The sequence below is a fragment of the Odontesthes bonariensis genome, chromosome 7, assembly GCF_027942865.1.
Source record: "Odontesthes bonariensis isolate fOdoBon6 chromosome 7, fOdoBon6.hap1, whole genome shotgun sequence".
NCBI lineage: Eukaryota > Metazoa > Chordata > Actinopteri > Atheriniformes > Atherinopsidae > Odontesthes > Odontesthes bonariensis.
The window spans coordinates 37,757,321-37,777,945 of record NC_134512.1 but is presented as its reverse complement, the minus strand read 5'-3'; the positions used below and the strand labels follow the sequence as shown (position 1 = coordinate 37,777,945).

General features: G+C 40.1%; 1 protein-coding gene across 4 annotated transcripts in view; it reads left to right on the top strand.

Moving 5' to 3' along the window:
* cbfb (core-binding factor subunit beta) overlaps positions 1 to 20,625 on the top strand; it is a 59,592-nt gene extending 38,967 nt beyond the window's left edge. Inside the window, exons 4-7 of one of the 4 annotated variants that reach the window (XM_075470745.1) lie at positions 1,354 to 1,470; positions 2,306 to 2,401; positions 3,964 to 4,033; positions 19,593 to 20,625. In XM_075470745.1, the coding sequence (XP_075326860.1) occupies positions 1,354 to 1,470; positions 2,306 to 2,401; positions 3,964 to 3,993 (243 nt within the window). In that variant the 3' untranslated portion in view covers positions 3,994 to 4,033; positions 19,593 to 20,625. Of the gene's footprint in view, positions 1 to 1,353; positions 1,471 to 2,305; positions 2,402 to 3,963; positions 4,034 to 19,587 lie in introns of all 4 variants that reach the window. The other 3 variants (XM_075470744.1, XM_075470743.1, XM_075470742.1) reach the window with 3 other exon arrangements.

Here is a 20,625-nt window from a genome sequence, read left to right as displayed (position 1 = left end):
AAATAGGGCCAAGAGATTGTGAGGTCTGACTTTTTCCTGGAGAACCATTTTGTGATGCAAATGTATTACTCTGTTGAACGCATATTGTTCTGAGAAGCAAAATGCTTTATTTTTTAAACCCCAGCCAACTAGCCGGACTACCTTCATCAACACCAAAACGAGGCTGGAACTCTGCTCACAGGACGCAGCAGGGGGTAAGAAGATGTTCAGAAATGATGCTGCTGATATGGGATGTCATACAGCTTCATGTCAAAAGAGGCGAACTGTCCCTTTAAGGTTTATCTGCGTTACTGCAGTCTGAACAGGGGCAGGGTGGAGGAGCCTCCACCTCCAAACACAGACCTTTTATTATTCTGGGAAAGCAGCTGATGGCTCCGATTTAAAAACCAATTCTGAAACTGAAGGTCATCTTAAGCTGCTGCTCCCGCCTGGAGGCTGAAGTACGATCGATACGCAGCCGGCGCTTTGGCCTCAGTCATGCGAGGCAGAGAATGGATCCTTTATGATCCTAAACAAGCGTCAGATTTCAGTCTTGATGTTTCTCACTTTCTCTTTTTTTTTTTTTGACTTGACCCGCTGCCGTCTGAGTCGAGCATCTTAGATCCACGTGATCACATGACACCGAAGGAATAAAAAGAACATGTCACAGGTCACGACACATGTTCAGAGCCAGGGGCGTGGCTATGGGGGGGGCTGGGGGGGGGGGCACTGCCCCCCTGAGAAATGCCCTGTCCGTCCAAAGAAAAGTGGCCAGAAAAAAGGCCACGATTTCTTATCTCTGTTTGTGTCTTGTATTGATAGAATAAATGCAGGTGGCGATTTTAAAAAAACATATATCTGCAAAGTTTATAGCTTTATTTATTTTTTTGTTATCGTGTCGCCCCCCCCCCTCTCTCTCCGTTACCTTAACCCCTTGCTGCTGAAAAATAAAAGGCGATTTTCACATTTTCGGATGTTTTTGTTGTATATAATGATCTGAAATGTAGACTTAATGAAGGTAATAAAAAGCTGGAGTTGGCTATTCTACGTTTCTTTACAAAAAAAAACTTCATAATAAAATTCCACACTGTTAACAAAATTGACGGTCATGATTTATGCTAGTGTGACCATATTTTCATTACCGAATTGAATCATTACTATTATTATTATTATTATTATTATTATTATTATCATTATTATTATGCTTGAAGTTGTTGTAGTGGTTTTCCACAGATTTTTTTTTCAGGTATTGTTTTCTGCCCCCCCAGATGAGCTAACTGCCCCCCCACACATGCCATTCTGGTCACACCTCTGTTCAGAGCCGTGTTTCAGGCTCTGACTGACACCAACGTCCCTCTGTCTCTGTCTCCACAGGTCTATTTAAAGGCTCCTATGATTCTGAACGGGGTGTGTGTGATCTGGAGAGGCTGGATCGACCTGCAGAGGCTGGACGGGATGGGATACCTGGAGTATGACCAGGAGCGGGCGCAGGTACGCTTCTTTCACCGCTTCTTTAATGTGGCATTAAAGGGATAGTTCACCTCTTTCGACATGAAGCTGTATGACATCCCATACTAGCAACATCATTTCTGAACATCTTCTTACCCCCTGCTGCGTCCTGTGAGCAGAGTTCCAGCCTCGTTTTGGTGTTGATGAAGGTAGTCCGGCTAGTTGGCTGGGGTTTAAAAAATAAAGCGTTTTGCTTCTCAGAACAATATGCGTTCAACAGAGTAATACATTTGCATCACAAAATGGTTCTCCAGGAAAAAGTCAGACCTCACATCGCTTGGCCCTATTTTTGCCTCCCTTGATATCAATGCGTACAGCTACCTAGCGAAAGCCGCGCCTGTTACAGTGTTTGCTGCTCGGAAGCAGGGAACTGCTCGGTCTGCACGGTCTACACAGCACATAAACAAAAGAAAAGGAAAGGAAAAGAGAAGGAAAGGAAAGGGAAAGGAAAGGAAACTAAATGAAAGGAAAGGAAATGAAAGGGAAAGGAAGGGAAAGAAAGGAAAGGAAACAAAACAAAAGGAAAGGTCTGACTTTTTCCTGGAGAGCAATTTTGATGCAAATGTATTACTCTGTTGAACGCATATTGTTTTGAGAAGCAAAAGGCTTTATTTTTTAAACCCCAGCCAACTAGCCGGACTACCTTCATCAACACCAAAACGAGGCTGGAACTCTGCTCACAGGACGCAGCAGGGGGTAAGAAGATGTTCATAAATGATGTTGCTGATATGGGATGTCATACAGCTTCATGTCAAAAGAGGCGAACTGTCCCTTTAATGTGGCAGCAACTCTCACCGTGTGTGTGTGACATGTGCAGCACGAGGACGCTTTGGCTCAGGCGGCGTTCGAGGAGGCTCGACGCAGAACCAGAGACTTTGAGGACCGAGACCGATCACACAGAGAGGATTTAGAGGTGAGAAGTTCCACTTTAGCCTTATTTATGGAGGACTGATGCTGGTCAGAGACAGTTGGACTAAAACAGGACAGCTAAATCTGCATTATTCTGTTCAAAGCCAGTTCAAATGGATTCAGAAAGTTCACGAGGCCCCATGAAGCAGCTATGAATGATGAGTTATTCCTGAAAAGTGGGACGTTACCGTTTAACTTCAAGGGATGTCATCACTGATGGGTCCAGTCAGATGTTTATTAGCCACATTTATTAAAGTTTGAAGATAGGAAGTAATAAATAAAGCTGCATCTCAGCTTTCTTGGCTGGCTTTGTAAGACGACATTAAACACTGATTAATGGCTGTCGTGCCTCTAAAAACATTTGCTCTAATCCACAGATAACTGTGTGCTGTTAGCAGAGCAGACTAAGTTTTTAGTTTCCAGCATCAGATTTGCAGCCCACCTGTCTTTGCTTAGAGTCGTGTGACGTGTGCTTGTGTGCTTTATTTTTTTCTGTTCTTTAAATAGTATTTGCAATTCGAATCATAGGTTTAGTGCATGATCAGTATGACAATAAATCTAATTTGATTTGATTTGATGAATTATTGAATGACTGATTCAGTTTTGTCAGGTTTCCCAAAAGCCTTCCAAAGGGAAAGTAGTTTACTCACATAATTGACATCATTGTAAAACAACAACTTTATTCTTTAAAGGGACAGTTCGCCTCTTTTGACATGAAGCTGTATGACATCCCGTATCAGCAACATCATTTCTGAACATCTTCTTACCCCCTGCTGCGTCCTGTGAGCAGAGTTCCAACCTCGTTTTGGTGTTGATGAAGGTAGTCCGGCTAGTTGGCTGGGGTTTAAAAAATAAAGCGTTTTGCTTCTCAAAACAATATGCGTTCAACAGAGTAATACATTTGCATCACAAAATGGTTCTCCAGGAAAAAGTCAGACCTCATATCGCTTGGCGCTATTTTTGCCTCCCTTGATATCAATGCGTTCAGCCACCTAGCGATAGCCGCGCCTGTTACGGTGTTTGCTGCTCGGTCTACACAGCAGGCAGTGATACGAAGGGAGAGAAAATAGGGCCAAGTGATTGTGAGGTCTGACTTTTTCCTGGAGAACCATTTTGTGATGCAAATGTATTACTCTTTTGAACGCACATTGTTTTGAGAAGCAAGACGCTTTATTTTTTAAACCCCAGCCAACTAGCCGGACTACCTTCATCAACGCCAAAACGAGGCTGGAACTCTGCTCACAGGACGCAGCAGGGGGTAAGAAGATGTTCAGAAATGATGTTGCTGATACGGGATGTCATACAGCTTCATGTCAGAAGAGGCGAACTATCCCTTTAATATCAGCTGCTGGGCTGCATCTGGTTTGAAGGACGCAGCCCGGCAGGTTGTCTTATCCACGTTGATGTGCTGAACTGTTACTGTGTAAGTTTGACTGTTGAACCCGTCTGAGTTGATATTTAATTACCTGACGCAAACTCACTTTCCCAGCAAGGCTTTGGGGAGATTGGTGGCATCCCTCCTAAGTTGACGCCCTTCCAATGAACCCCAAATTGTTTATTTTTTAGGACCCTGTGGTTTCTAAAATCTGGGACTGATGACACACAGACAGACAGACAGCCAGCAGAAAAGAACAGGGTCTGTGTCCTTCACTTCTCACCGTCTATCACACTGTCATGCACTAAACCACACGCATGTGTGTGTGTGTGTGTGTGTGCGTTATTCATGTTTTTATCCATTATTTCCTGTCTGTGTGTGCGCTTGTGTTCCCTCTTCATGAATGTGCATGCACTTCTGATGGATTATGTGACTGTGAAATGTGCTTTTTAATGCTTCTGTGGTGTGAGAAACAAAATGAGGCCGTTTTATGGCTAATTCACACAAACCCCCAGAGCTTTTAAGTCCAGGAAGGAAGGAACAAAGAAGGAAAGAAAGAAAGAAAGCCGTTAACCGACAGTCGTCTTTCATCTGACTCGTCTCATGTTTCGTCCCCGAGGCTCCGAGAGAAAGAGAAACCTCTTCTGTCCCGCTGAATCGATACCATCCAGATCTCCTAAAACTATAAAAAAGACTTAGACAAGCTCCAACAAAATGCTTTTTATCCACATGTGGCATCACAGAAAGAAAACTGAGGCCTCAGCACGGCCCAGCTGCTGTCATTGGGCGACTCTCGTGCACTTACGGTGTGTCATCGGGTTAATTTGGAGGTGAAGTTACCAGAAGAGTCGGATGTAGATGACTGAATATCTGTGGCTTCTTTTGTCTGGAAATGGACAAACAAGTTCAAGTTGGCGTTATTAGTGTCAGGCCCAGAGAGCGGAGGACGCAGGAGTTCCCAAAAACTCTCCAAGAGAGAATAAAGCAGGCTATAGAAGTTAACAATAATATATATACTTCTCCCAAAATGAGAGAAGCATATCTATGAAAAAGAATCACTCCTCTATAAGGAGGAAAACAAAAAACCTGAAAAATAGGAGGCACTACAGTCTGAAATATTATCTAAACAAAAAGTCACTCCACTGGGAGGAAAAAACAAGAAAGCTATGAAACTTAAACTAGGCTTTAGCAAGACTATATTACAGACATCCCAAGTCTCCCGGAAGGTCCGGGAGTCTCCCTGATATTGATAGTTAATCACGGATGCCCGCGAGTCGGATAAAATATCCCGGATTTTAGACTATTCGAGGGAGTTTTTTTATTTTTTTCAATGCGAGTGAGAGCGTGCAGGCAATACAATAACTCGTGCACCATGCGCGTTTCGACTGCGCAGGCACGAGAGAGAGAGAGAGAGAGAGAGAGAGAGAGAGAGAGAGAGAGAGGTGAGGGGTTGCTTGTGAAACCTGTGCGTATCTGTCCAAAGCGATGCTCTGTTCAACGAGCGTTCAGCGCGACTGCTTGTCAGAGGGCGCGCTGATTGGTTTAGTCAGAAAAATAAGCCAATAAGGTTCGGTGTGGGATGGCTTCGATTTACTCTCTGACAGTCACCTAAGTTACCACTCAAAACTGTGCATCCTGCCAAATGGCAGAGGGTGAATCCTCGAGTAAAAAACAAAAATATAAGACTCATTTTACAGCAGAATATGCTAAAGTATATCCATGTGTAGTGAAGGTGAAGAATGATGACACCGTGCGAGGTGCACTGTATGTAATAGTGACTTCAGTATTGCCCACGGCGGACTTAATGACTTTAAAACATGTGGAGGTAGGCTAAGTTGAACGCACCATCATCTGCATTTTATTTCTGTAGGTTAAATGCTGTTATAAAATAAAGCAAAACGTATCAAAGACTTATTTAAAGTATCAATACACATTTAGTTACTAAATTGTGTAGTTCTATATCTAACTAACCAGCTACAGTATCTAACTATCTATGTCCAGCCTGTCTAAGCCCTTTAAAAAATCCCCAATTTAATATGTTGATAATAAATAAGATAGATAAATATGCAAAATAAATTAAGCATAAAGTAATTAAAGAAAATATGTGTGTGTGTGTGTGTGGGGGGGGGGGGTTCGATAAGAATCTCCCTGAAATGAGATTTTGGAACTTGGGATGTCTGATATTATTAAAGTTATCAATAAACAAAAAACTCTCTTAGCGAGGACTCGATCAAAACAGTTACTTGGAACTTGGACGATGGCTTAAGGCTGAGTTATACCTCTTTTAGCTGCCCTTGCGCTTGCGTCTTGCGCTTGTGTTAATGGCTCGAGACGTTTATGCATCATTTAGCTTTGCCGGCGCTTGCGTGTGCTGCGTGGCGATTCACCGCCAGGACAGTAGGTGGAGTAGCGGGTTTTTTCAATGACAAGCCTACTATGATGTAAGGAAATTCACCGCCAGGAGCTCTTCGGCAAGTCTCTCTTCGAGTGGATTCATCATAGACATAATATATTATATATATTACGTCTATGGGATTCATGCTTCTTCTTCTTCTTCTTCGCTTTCTACCTTGGCGTTTGAAAACAGCGGTCTTTTATTAGGGGATGAAACCGGAAGATGAACACGCCGCCGGATGTGATGTAGATAGTGGCTTGTGCTCGCGTCCAGAGTGGCTACTCTATAGCTCTGCTCGCATCTTGCGTCTTGAGTGAAGTTTAGAAAATTGAGATGACACACGAAAGCACGCAAGGGGGGGCTTGCAACCGCGCAAGGGCTTGCGTTGCGTCTTGCGTTACCGACTATAAACCAGGCTTTAGAGTGAAGCACGTTAGGACCAACAGATACGACACACTGGCACAAGACAAGGGGAGAAGTATGTGTTCAAAACCAAATACTACTCCTACTAACGTTTTGAGTTAGTAAGCGAGTTCGAGTATGCGAGAAGTTCCCGGATGCATACTAGATTCTCCGAAATGTTGGGTATGCATCATGAGGTTACTACTCATACTCAGACTACCCAAGATGCAACGTAACGTGATGTCGCCGATCGTCATTTCCTGTCAAAACGTCAGTTTCAAGCTAGCTACAACGAGGGTAGGTTCATTTCCTGTTTTCAAAACAAAAGCACCAATTGTACCGTACTCAACTCAACTTTATTTATAAAAGCCCTTTAACACAGCCGTGGCTGAAACAAAGTGCTGTACAACACGAAATGTGAGGCATAAAACACAAGAACAATGCAAAAACAACATAAACAACAACAATATTAAAACAATAAAAACAATAACAGAAACAGAGTCTCATGCTGCGTTAAAAGCCTGGGAATAAAAATGGGTTTTAAAGCTACAATGTGTAATATTTCACAGACAATGAATGTCTCCATGTCGCTCCGCCAATGTGGAAACGGAAAATGCGAAGCTGATGACATGTCCTTCTACAAATCCCGTAATTTTAAAATTGCGGAGCAACATGGAGACATTCATTGGAGTGTAACACTCTTATGTACATTCGTATGCTGAATATAAAGAATATAAGAACACTGCACTTTTGTGATGGAGGTAATTAATAACGATTGAGGTAATACTTGTGAATGATAAGACTCAAATTTGTTAATAGACAACGTGAAATATTACACATTATAGCTTTAAGGCGAGTTTTAAAAATGGGCAGTGAAGGGGTTTGTTTGATGTAAAATGGGAGGTCGTTCCACAGTTTCGAACCGGCAGCGGAAAAGGCTCTGTCGTAACGGCTTAAATAAAAAAAATAACCGGAAGTGTGTTGCTCACTGCGGCTAGCTTTTGTAGCGCCGAATTCGTGGGAACAAAATTGTAAACAGCCGGTATTTTGTCAGGTTTTCAACACGTTGGGGATCTAAACGACTACTTTCTCGCCTGAAAATGTTTCAAATGTTGCTAAAGTTTACAGAGTTTAGAGCTTAAGAGAAATCAGCTTCAGGCCGGCTGATTTCGGCTCGGGCAGGAGCGAAATGCATTGTGGGTAAACGCTAAACTGTCTGATCGATCAGTATGCAGTATGTAGTATGTAGTATGGAAGTATGCAGTATGTAGTATGCAGTATGTAGTATCCGGTTTCGAACACAGCCAATCAGACTGGGACACGAGAGGAGAGTTAATCTTTCAAAATAAAACAGGAAGTGATGAGACATGACATGGAGACGAGACAAAAAACCCGCTTGACCTCACCGCGGTGTGACAATTAGTACCCGTAGGTAGATTTGTTATGCAGAAAACAGGAGAAGGCATCTCACGCACTTTATTAACAGACGTTAATTTGACAGAGGACAGATCCAGAGGACGGGTCAAAGACAGACATGGCAGGTACTCACTGAATAGGATAAAAGTAGATACTGCCCACAAGGCCAGGAACAATAAATAAAGGTTGAAACCAGGGTCAGGGTTTCTATAAATAGAATTAAGTAATAAATAAATTGTAAAATAGACCTCAGCAGTAAAGTGCGTTAGGTTTTATTTAAAAGAGGACAAAGCTGTTCTGTGTAGGTTTGTGTGGGGATGGTAAAAATGGCTGTTGTTTAGTGTAGTGTAGGTTTAGGTAAACCCTGTGTAGAATACAGACCTGTAAACCTCCCTGACTTTGGTACATTTCTACTCATTCTACACACTTTCAGCTGTTTCTGTCGTATTTCAGCAGAAGCAACACCTCTCAGCCGGTATAACAGGACGGGATGAGGCTTCTTTTGATTTAATCCGCCCGCCTTGCGTCAGAAGACTCTGAGTTTGTGTTTCCTTTAACTGTTATGATGCTGAAACCAGCCACACAGATGCTCATCTGTCAGCAGTGAGCTGAAAGCTTCAGATCATCTGAAACAGTGGAGGCTATTTTAGCCACATCCAGCCCATAAAACGGAAATGACCGTAAAAAGAATTGGTTGAAATGTCAGAATTCCACAGCAGCACTGACGTGTTTCATCTCTTGGTTTACGGCTGAAAACGGGCACCTCTTCCACAGTAAAGAAAGGCTGTTTTCCCCGGAGCTCAGTGTGAAAGCCTGGAGGCGCTTTCACACAAGCGGGCTGAAGTTTGCTCTCTGATAAAGAAAGCTGTCTTCAAACGAACTCACATGGATTTATCCTATGAATCAGTGTGTGAATATGTTCGGCTTACTTTAAAACACCAGCATCAATGTGAGTGTGAATATGCTGGAAAATATGGCAAGTTATTAGTTAACCATAACCAGTTAGCCCTATTAGTTAAGCCTATTAGTTAGCCCTAACCAGTTAACCCTTTTAATTAACCCTAGCCAGTTAGGGGAATGTCAGATGTTTGATGATGGAAGTGCTCTCCCACAGATGGTGAAGCTGTAAAACCGCTGAAAGCTGCTGAGAAAGCAGCCATATTAGTTAACCCTATTATTTAGCCATATTAGTTAACCATAACCAGTTAGCCACAACCAGTTAACCCTATTAGTTAGCCCTAATCAGTTAGCCCTATTAGTTAACCATATTAGTTAACCCTAACCAGTTAACCCTATTAGTTAACCATATTAGTTATCCCTATTAGTTAACCCTGACCAGTTAACCATATTAGTTAACCCTAACCAGTTAACCATATTAGTTATCCCTATTAGTTAGCCCTGACCAGTTAACCATATTAGTTAACCCTAACCAGTTAGCCCTATTAGTTAACCCTGGCCCAGCAGTTCCTAAATGATAAATATCAGTTGGACCAAAATAAGACTTTAGGGATGAGAGTTTGTTTGTTTATTTGTTGTTTACTCTGTTTTTAATGCCGTCTTGTTGTGTAAACATGTGACAGGATGCTTAATAAGTAAAGAATCCGGAGTTGAATGCTGCCGTTTACATTAGGAGTTGGTTAAGAGTTCCTATCAGAGGGGAATGTCAGATGTTTGATGATGGAAGTGCTCTCCCACAGATGGTGAAGCTGTGAAACCGCTGAAAGCTGCTGAGAAACTGCAGATCCTGCTGATCCGCTCTGAGTTTTTCCTTTGGGTGTGACTGAGGAGTTTGGCTGAATAGCTGCACAGATTCAGCCTCTGCATTTCTGCGGTCTGAGCTCCACCTCTCCGTTTGTCTCAGTCTCTCTGTGACTCTCTGTGTGCTGGTGATCCAGTTATCTGGGATTTAAAGCCGCCGTTAACTCGCTGTTTCATCAGATAAAAGGAAGCAGACGAGTCTTCTGTCTCTGCGTAAAAAGTTTCATCAAATAGATAAAGTTCAGTTTTAAATTCTAATGTTAGGAATTAATTATGTATGAGCTGAATAAATCCACACAGAGACATAAAGAAAGATGGAGGCAGCTTTTTCACACTTTAACTGTGAAGAAGGAGCTGAAAATAGTCCCGACTTCCTCTGCAGGAGCCCATGCAGCCACCAGCTCCACAGTCTCCACATCAGATGTGTTCTCGCTCCCTCCGGAGCGCCATAAGTGCACGGGAGGCAGCTTCTGAGCATGTGCAGGATTCATCAGGGCTTCTGCACATGTGTAAGACTGACGTGTTGAGGCGTCGGGTTCTTCCTCGTGTCTTTTCTGGCAGCGACGGGACCGTTCTCCTGTGTGGAAGAACCTGTAAAAGTTTCATTCTAAGGTCATAAATTCAGACCGATCCACGTAGTAAAGTCGTCAGAAATGAACTTAAACATCTTCCACAAACTGAGGAGCAGGATTTCGATTCATCAGTTTCTTCAGCTCCAACAGAGCATCAAACGAAGCTGCTTCCTGCCTGATGCTCACACTGGAAAAAATCAAAGTCTTACCAAGTATATTTGTCTCATTTCTAGTCAAAATATCTCATTACACTTAATATAAGACACAACAAGTACTATTTCAGCCAGATATAGGGACTTGTTTTTATACAATACATCTTGAATATCTTGTTAAATGAAAAAGTCTTGAAAACAAAATGTTTTAAGTCGGATTTCATATGAAACAAGCTTTTTTTTACATTTGAAGAGGTTTTTAAGCTAATTTCAAGATCACTTTTATCTCAAAAGTCCTAAATATCACATTTTATTTCAAGAAATCTTGACAAGCTGATTTTCACTAGTTCCATTGGCAGATTTATTTTGCTTATTTCAAGCAAAAACGTCTTTTATTTGTTGTTTTTCTTACTTATTTTTGGAGGGGCATTTTTTTCAGTGCAGAGCCTTTTCATTTTGGCAGATACAACATTTTTCATGTGAAAAAGCAGCGCTGATCCGATCATTCAAGGTCAGAAGGTAGCTGCCAGAGTGATGGATGGAGCAGCGATAGATTAAGAAGAGGCGCGCCTTTTAATTTCACTTTGTGTGCGCACACACACGCCGATGCTTTGCCATCTTTGTGAGGACGCATCTCTGAAGCGGAGCTCTCCCTCTGAATAGATAACGAACCCTAAAATTACGTTCCCGGTCGATCGAAACTTCCAGCAAAGCTGTTCTCCCCCCGAGCTGGCAGACCTCACAGATAAAGTGGGTTCAGGGTTTTTCAAACTCCACAAATACAGTAAAACGTGCACGTGTGCGTGCGCTCTCCAAACGCTCGGCAGAGGGCTGTTTGCTGGTGAATGATGAGCTGGCACTGAAAGCATTAATATATCATTAGTATTGATCTCCATCAGACTCACAAACACGTTCAGAGTTTGTGCACGCACATACGTGCACAAACTCTGCGATACAGCAAATCTGCCCCAAGTTCATTACGCCACACACACACACACACACACACACACACACACTTCCCCAGTATTGAGCTGTGGTTGAGCAGCCCATAGTGACCCTGCAGGCTTCCATCTGTAAGTGGATCAATAAGCTCTCTGGCCCTGGTGATTAGCAGAGGCCACTCCCTCCCGCAGACAAACACTCAGCCTCTCTGTCGGGCTTCGGTCCAGCTGCAGCGAACTGGGAGGCCTTTCTCAAACACACAAACACACCCAGCTGCCGCCTGATGTTTTGGAGAACTTTTAACTAGGGCTGGGCAGCGATTAACATGTTTAATCTAATTAATCACATGATTTCCCTGATTAATCACGATTAATCACATTTGTACGCAGAATCCAAAAATGAATCCAAAAGTAGTGTATAGCTTTTAGCATTTAGCTTTATTTTAAATGTGCTGCCATATGAATGAAATTGCCATAACATTTGTTGTGCAAACACACTTTTAACATCAGCATCTTTCTGTAGTTTTTATGTAGAAGCCTCGCTCCACTGTCTGTTTCCTTGAATGACTTGCTGCTATCAGTTGTGTGTTTTGCCTTTAAGTGATATTTTAGACTGGAACCAGATAAAGCTCTATAGAGCTCAGATTAATCTGTAAAAGCTAAAGCTCTGTAGAGCTCAGATTAATCTGTAAAAGCTAAAGCTCTGTAAAACTCAGATTAAGATTAATCTGTAAAAGATAAAGCTCTGTAGAGCTCAGATTAAGATTAATCTGTAAAAGCTAAAGCTCTGTAGAGCTCAGATTAAGATTAATCTGTAAAAGATAAAGCTCTGTAGAGCTCAGATTAAGATTAATCTGTAAAATATAAAACTCTGTAGAGCTCAGATTAATCTATAAAAGATAAAACTCTGTAGAGCTCAGATTAAGATTAGTCTGTAAAAGATAAAGCTCTGTAGAGCTCAGATTAAGATTAATCTGTAAAAGATAAAACTCTGTAGAGCTCAGATTAAGATTAATCTGTAAAAGATAAAGCTCTGTAGAGCTCAGATTAAGATTAATCTGTAAAAGATAAAACTCTGTAGAGCTCAGATTAAGATTAATCTGTAAAAGATAAAGCTCTGTAGAGCTCAGATTAAGATTAGTCTGTAAAAGATAAAGCTCTGTAGAGCTCAGATTAAGATTAATCTGTAAAAGATAAAACTCTGTAGAGCTCAGATTAAGATTAATCTGTAAAAGATAAAACTCTAGAGCTCAGATTCAGACTCATATTCAGCCTCATATTCATATTCAGACTCATATTCAGACTCATATTCATATTCAAATTCAGCCTCATATTCAGACTCATATTCAGCCTCATATTCGGACTCATATTCATATTCAGCCTCATATTCGGCCTCATATTCGGACTCATATTCAGCCTCATATTCATATTCAGCTTCATATTCAGCCTCATATTCAGCCTCATATTCGGCCTCATATTCAGACTCATATTCATATTCAGCCTCATATTCAGACTCAAATTCAGCCTCATATTCAGCCTCATATTCAGCCTCATATTCAGCCTCATATTCATATTCAGCTTCATATTCAGCCTCATATTCAGCCTCATATTCAGACTCATATTCAGACTCAAATTCAGCCTCATATTCAGCCTCATATTCAGCCTCATATTCAGCCTCATATTCAGCCTCATATTCATATTCAGACTCATATTCAGCCTCATATTCAGCCTCATATTCATATTCAGACTCATATTCAGCCTCATATTCAGCCTCATATTCAGCCTCATATTCAGACTCATATTCATATTCAGCCTCATATTCAGCCTCATATTCATATTCAGCCTCATATTCATATTCAGCCTCATATTCAGACTCATATTCAGACTCATATTCATATTCAGACTCATATTCATATTCAGCCTCATATTCAGACTCATATTCATATTCAGACTCATATTCAGCCTCATATTCAGACTCATATTCAGACTCATATTCAGACTCATATTCAGCATCATATTCAGACTCATATTCAGACTCATATTCATATTCAGCCTCATATTCAGCCTCATATTCAGACTCATATTCATATTCAGCCTCATATTCAGACTCATATTCAGACTCATATTCATATTCAGACTCATATTCATATTCAGCCTCATATTCAGCCTCATATTCAGCCTCATATTCAGCCTCATATTCAGCCTCATATTCAGCCTCATATTCATATTCAGACTCATATTCAGCCTCATATTCAGACTCATATTCATACTCATATTCAGCCTCATATTCAGACTCATATTCATATTCAGCCTCATATTCAGACTCATATTCAGACTCATATTCATATTCAGACTCATATTCATATTCAGCCTCATATTCAGACTCATATTCATATTCAGACTCATATTCATATTCAGACTCATATTCATATTCAGCCTCATATTCAGACTCATATTCAGCCTCATATTCAGACTCATATTCAGACTCATATTCAGCCTCATATTCAGACTCATATTCAGACTCATATTCATATTCAGCCTCATATTCAGACTCATATTCATATTCAGCCTCATATTCAGGCTCATATTCAGACTCATATTCAGCCTCATATTCATATTCATATTCAGACTCATATTCAGACTCATATTCAGACTCATATTCATATTCAGACTCATATTCATATTCAGCCTCATATTCAGCCTCATATTCAGACTCATATTCAGACTCATATTCAGCCTCATATTCAGACTCATATTCAGCCTCATATTCATATTCAGACTCATATTCATATTCAGCCTCATATTCATATTCAGACTCATATTCATATTCAGACTCATATTCATATTCAGCCTCATATTCAGCCTCATATTCAGACTCATATTCAGTCTCATATTCAGCCTCATATTCAGACTCATATTCAGTCTCATATTCAGCCTCATATTCAGCCTCATATTCAGCCTCATATTCGGACTCATATTCAGTCTCATATTCAGCCTCATATTCATATTCAGCCTCATATTCATATTCAGACTCATATTCAGCCTCATATTTAGCCTCATATTCATATTCAGACTCATATTCATATTCAGACTCATATTCAGCCTCATATTCATATTCAGACTCATATTCAGACTCATATTCAGCCTCATATTCATATTCAGCCTCATATTCAGCCTCATATTCATATTCAGACTCATATTCATATTCAGCCTCATATTCAGCCTCATATTCAGACTCATATTCAGACTCATATTCAGACTCATATTCAGCCTCATATTCAGCCTCATATTCAGACTCATATTCAGACTCATATTCATATTCAGCCTCATATTCAGACTCATATTCAGACTCATATTCAGACTCATATTCAGCCTCATATTCAGCCTCATATTCAGACTCATATTCAGACTCATATTCATATTCAGCCTCATATTCAGCCTCATATTCAGACTCATATTCAGACTCATATTCATATTCAGCCTCATATTCAGCCTCATATTCAGACTCATATTCAGACTCATATTCAGCCTCATATTCAGACTCATATTCAGCCTCATATTCAGTCTCATATTCAGCCTCATATTCAGCCTCATATTCGGACTCATATTCAGTCTCATATTCAGCCTCATATTCATATTCAGACTCATATTCAGCCTCATATTCAGCCTCATATTCATATTCAGACTCATATTAATATTCAGACTCATATTCAGCCTCATATTCATATTCAGACTCATATTCAGACTCATATTCAGCCTCATATTCATATTCAGCCTCATATTCAGCCTCATATTCATATTCAGACTCATATTCATATTCAGCCTCAAATTCAGCCTCATATTCAGCCTCATATTCATATTCAGACTCATATTCATATTCAGCCTCATATTCAGCCTCATATTCATATTCAGACTCATATTCATATTCAGCCTCATATTCAGCCTCAAATTCAGCCTCATATTCAGACTCATATTCATATTCATATTCAGACTCATATTCATATTCAGACTCATATTCAGCCTCATATTCAGCCTCATATTCATATTCAGCCTCATATTCATATTCAGACTCATATTCATATTCAGACTCATATTCAGCCTCATATTCAGCCTCATATTCAGACTCATATTCAGCCTCATATTCAGACTCATATTCATATTCAGCCTCATATTCATATTCAGACTCATATTCAGCCTCATATTCAGACTCAAATTCAGCCTCATATTCAGACTCATATTCATATTCAGACTCATATTCATATTCAGCCTCATATTCAGACTCATATTCAGACTCATATTCATATTCAGACTCATATTCATATTCAGACTCATATTCAGCCTCATATTCAGCCTCATATTCATATTCATATTCAGCCTCATATTCAGACTCATATTCATATTCAGACTCATATTCATATTCAGACTCATATTCAGCCTCATATTCAGACTCAAATTCAGACTCATATTCAGACTCATATTCATATTCAGACTCATATTCAGACTCATATTCATATTCAGCCTCATATTCATATTCAGACTCATATTCATATTCAGCCTCATATTCATATTCAGACTCATATTCATATTCAGACTCATATTCAGACTCATATTCAGCCTCATATTCATATTCAGACTCATATTCATATTCAGCCTCATATTCATATTCAGCCTCATATTCATATTCAGACTCATATTCATATTCAGACTCATATTCAGCCTCATATTCATATTCAGACTCATATTCATATTCAGACTCATATTCAGCCTCATATTCATATTCAGCCTCATATTCATATTCAGACTCATATTCATATTCAGCCTCATATTCATATTCAGACTCATATTCATATTCAGACTCATATTCATATTCAGACTCATATTCATATTCAGACTCATATTCAGCCTCATATTCATATTCAGACTCATATTCATATTCAGCCTCATATTCATATTCAGACTCATTCATATTCAGACTCATATTCATATTCAGCCTCATATTCATATTCAGCCTCATTCATATTCAGACTCATATTCATATTCAGACTCATATTCATATTCAGACTCATATTCATATTCAGACTCATATTCATATTCAGACTCATATTCAGACTCATATTCATATTCAGCCTCATATTCAGACTCATATTCAGCCTCATATTCAGACTCATATTCAGACTCATATTCAGACTCATATTCAGCCTCATATTCAGACTCATATTCAGTCTCATATTCAGCCTCATATTCAGCCTCATATTCAGCCTCATATTCATATTCAGCCTCATATTCAGCCTCATATTCAGACTCATATTCATATTCGGACTCATATTCAGTCTCATATTCAGCCTCATATTCATATTCAGACTCATATTCAGCCTCATATTCAGACTCATATTCAGTCTCATATTCAGCCTCATATTCAGCCTCATATTCAGCCTCATATTCAGCCTCATATTCATATTCAGCCTCATATTCAGCCTCATATTCAGACTCATATTCAGACTCATATTCATATTCGGACTCATATTCAGTCTCATATTCAGCCTCATATTCATATTCAGACTCATATTCAGCCTCATATTCAGCCTCATATTCAGCCTCATATTCAGTCTCATATTCAGCCTCATATTCAGCCTCATATTCAGCCTCATATTCAGCCTCATATTCATATTCAGCCTCATATTCAGCCTCATATTCAGACTCATATTCAGACTCATATTCATATTCGGACTCATATTCAGTCTCATATTCAGCCTCATATTCATATTCGGACTCATATTCAGTCTCATATTCAGCCTCATATTCATATTCAGACTCATATTCAGCCTCATATTCAGCCTCATATTCATATTCAGACTCATATTCATATTCAGACTCATATTCAGCCTCATATTCAGACTCTTATTCATATTCAGACTCATATTCATATTCAGACTCATATTCATATTCATATTCAGCCTCATATTGATTCAGGACCCACATGATTCAGTGTAACTCTGAATATCTGAAAGCAGCAGTTTTCATGAAACAACAGGAAGATTTACAGAGGAGACAGTCTGGCTCTGGGGAGTCCAAATGGTAGCATGACACACTGCTGATGTGTGTGTGTGTGTGTGCGTGCATGTGACTGGGAGTATGTTGCTATTATGGTGAGTCACTGAGATGACACAAGCTGCATTCCACCTCAGCTGAGCAACACCTTCACTATCGCTGTCTGGATTTCTGTCTGCTCCCTGCCTCACCTCCGCCTGCACCTCCTCACCTCTCTGCCCCCGAGCCACGCCAAACCACCCCTCCCCCTGCCCCCCGTCCCCCGGTTATCACTCAAGTGTAAACACATAACCACAAGTATTTCTCACAGCAGAGCAGGGTCAGGCCGTGGCATCGCAAAACACGCTCCCCCTCTCCCTGTCAGGAAATATTTTTAAAAGTCTTGTCATGCTGATGGCTTCTGTTGATGACCTGATGATGCACTTTGTGTGTAGATGTGTGTGTGTTTGTGTCAGACAGTTATTCTGTCTGATGTCGGGTTGCCAAATACCTCGACTAAAATATTAACCCCCCCTAAAGTGTATAAACAGCAGCAGGCTGGGTTGTTATGAAGCGCTCTGCTTCCCTCTGGTGGTGACCTTGAGTACTGCATCGTCTTTTTATTTCCACACGTTAGAAGTGAAGCAGTGTCCACACTGGTCCTGACCAGAGGTGGGTAGAGTAGCCAAAAATTGTACTCAAGTAAAAGTACTGTTACTTCAGAATAATATGACTCAAGTAAAAGTAAAAAGTAGTCATCCAAATAATTACTTGAGTAAGAGTAAAAAATGGGAAAAAACTACTCAAGTACTGAGTAACTGTTGAGTAACGTCTGATTTATTTGTTAACACAAGCATTCAATCAGACAGACAAAAATACTAAATAATCATCTTTAGGCAAATTAGAGTTCATCCAATTGATAAAACAAATTAAAATTAATGAATTATTTACAAAATAGCTTAAATTCAAACAATCCAGGTAAATTCAAGAACTTCAATAAAAATAAAAAGAGACTTAGGAAATGTTTAAAACATGTGTAACCCATATGTAACCTAAAAAACAAACATTCATCTATCCATGGGGGGAAAAACGAGTTTAGGAAACTTAGCGCTACATGTTTCCTCAAGTTAGATGTTGAGTTTCTGCTGAATGTGCGTTTGTTTTGGTTGCCACAGAAGACACATAATGTAGCTGCTGTTTCTCACTCTTTGTAAGGTAAACATGCTTTCAGTATGAGGCCTCGTCTGCGTCTTCATTTCCCACCGTTGGTTCTGACATTTTTCATCTGTTTCTTTGTTTGTTTGCTACGACTGCTAATGCTAAAGCTAACCCGTCCCGCCGCTGAGATAGAGTACGGTCACGTGACCAGACTGCACGGCTGCGTCTGATTGGTGGAACACAGTCAGGTGGTAGAGCCTTTGGTGGAAGTCTCTCTCTCTGTCAGAATAAAACATTAAAATGAGGCGTACGCGGGGGGATAAAAATAATGAGGCGTAGAATACCAAAGAGGTAAGAAGAGAAGTAACCAGCTCATTGTAGCCTAATGTAGCGGAGTAAGAGGACAATTTCTGCTGCACACATCTACTCAAGGAAAAGTAAAAAGTATAGAGATTTAAAACTACTCCTAGAAGTATAATGTTTTCAAAAACTTACTCAAGTAAATGTAACTCGTTACTACCCACCTCTGGTCCTGAAGCAGCCAGTCGGTTGACCCCACAGGACCTCAGTCTGTGCAAAGGATGGTTAGAGGAGAGCAACTCTGAAATATAATCTGATACCTGGCAACGAGAAGCTTAAGTTATTCTTAATGTAGTTAATAAGTGGAGCTCCATCTGTTTGGAACTGCTCGAGTGATGTCTGGTCTGTTAATAGCTGCATATTTTCAGCAGAAGCTGGAAAATGAGGGTCCAGAGATGCTGTTTTAGAAGTAAACAAATAAGATTAAGAATAATATTAAAGCTCCCTGTTTCAGAGGTTAAGACAGATCAGGAGAAAGAATAAAGATTTATATTAAAATACGTTCGTATTTGTAAGCTGTACTTAATTTGTTGTCTTCTGTCTTTCATCCCTTTCTTGTCCAATCTTCACCTCTTCTGACTCTTCCTGCTCTCTCCTCCATCCTTTTCATCCTTCCATCCCTCTCTCTCCCCAGTCCAGACGACAGCAGGACCCCAGCCCTGGCTCAAACATGGCCAACGCTGACGTGGAACACAAGATGCGCTGAGGAGGACAAGGATGAGGAGGCTAAGAAAGGAGGAAGAGGAGCAGAAAAAAAAACAGGGCTGGCAGTTTGTTCACTTTCAACACAATCAGCTGGAAAGAAAAGTCAAATGAAACCACAATCACAGACCTATCGTTGGGCTTTATTTCCCGATCGCTTTCAAATGCCAAACATTTTTGTGTAAAATCGACTTCCTGAACCAATTGTGTTGAAATCAAATCAAATCAAATTTATTTATAAAGCACATTTCATGTACAAACAATTCAAAGTGCTTCACATAAAATAAAAGCATTGCAGCAGGGAATGGAAGAAGCGTTAAAATACGTAAAAGAATATAAAGAGAAACAAATAAAATCACTTAAATTAATTTAAAAACAGGCAACAGTCCAGATAAGTTCAAAGATATCGTGCAGATTTCATGCATAGACACATGAGAACAGAAATGTTTTTAACCTGGATTTAAAAATGTCTCCATTTGGTGAAAATTGAATCTCCACTTTTAATCTGAAAGTGAATAAAAGACTTTGAGAAGGAGGAGTAAGGACACCAAAGAGCTGGAAAAATAGTGATTAATTTAGAGCGAGGATCTGGAGCGGCTGGGCAAGTTGTTCAAATTTAAAAAACTTTCATATTTTTCGCCCAGGTCTAAAAGGATATGACGGGCAGGGGTTCCAAAATATATGTTCTATTAATGCAGGATGTTGAGAGGAGTTATGAGGATGAGCAGGAGAGGCAGTAAGGAGCAGAGAAAAGAGAGATTATCGTGGCTCAGGGTCACGGTCAGGCCTTACCAGCAGAGCATGCATCCAAGTGAAGTGTTGACAGGACGTGACCAGAAGAAAAGAATTCTGCTTTTCTGACTGTTGCAACACTTCACTTTCGTGAACATGCCTGTGTGAAACCCGTCTATGCCAAGCTCACTTCCTAAAACCTGCTGTTTTCTGAGACCAAAGTTCACTTTGCTGGAAG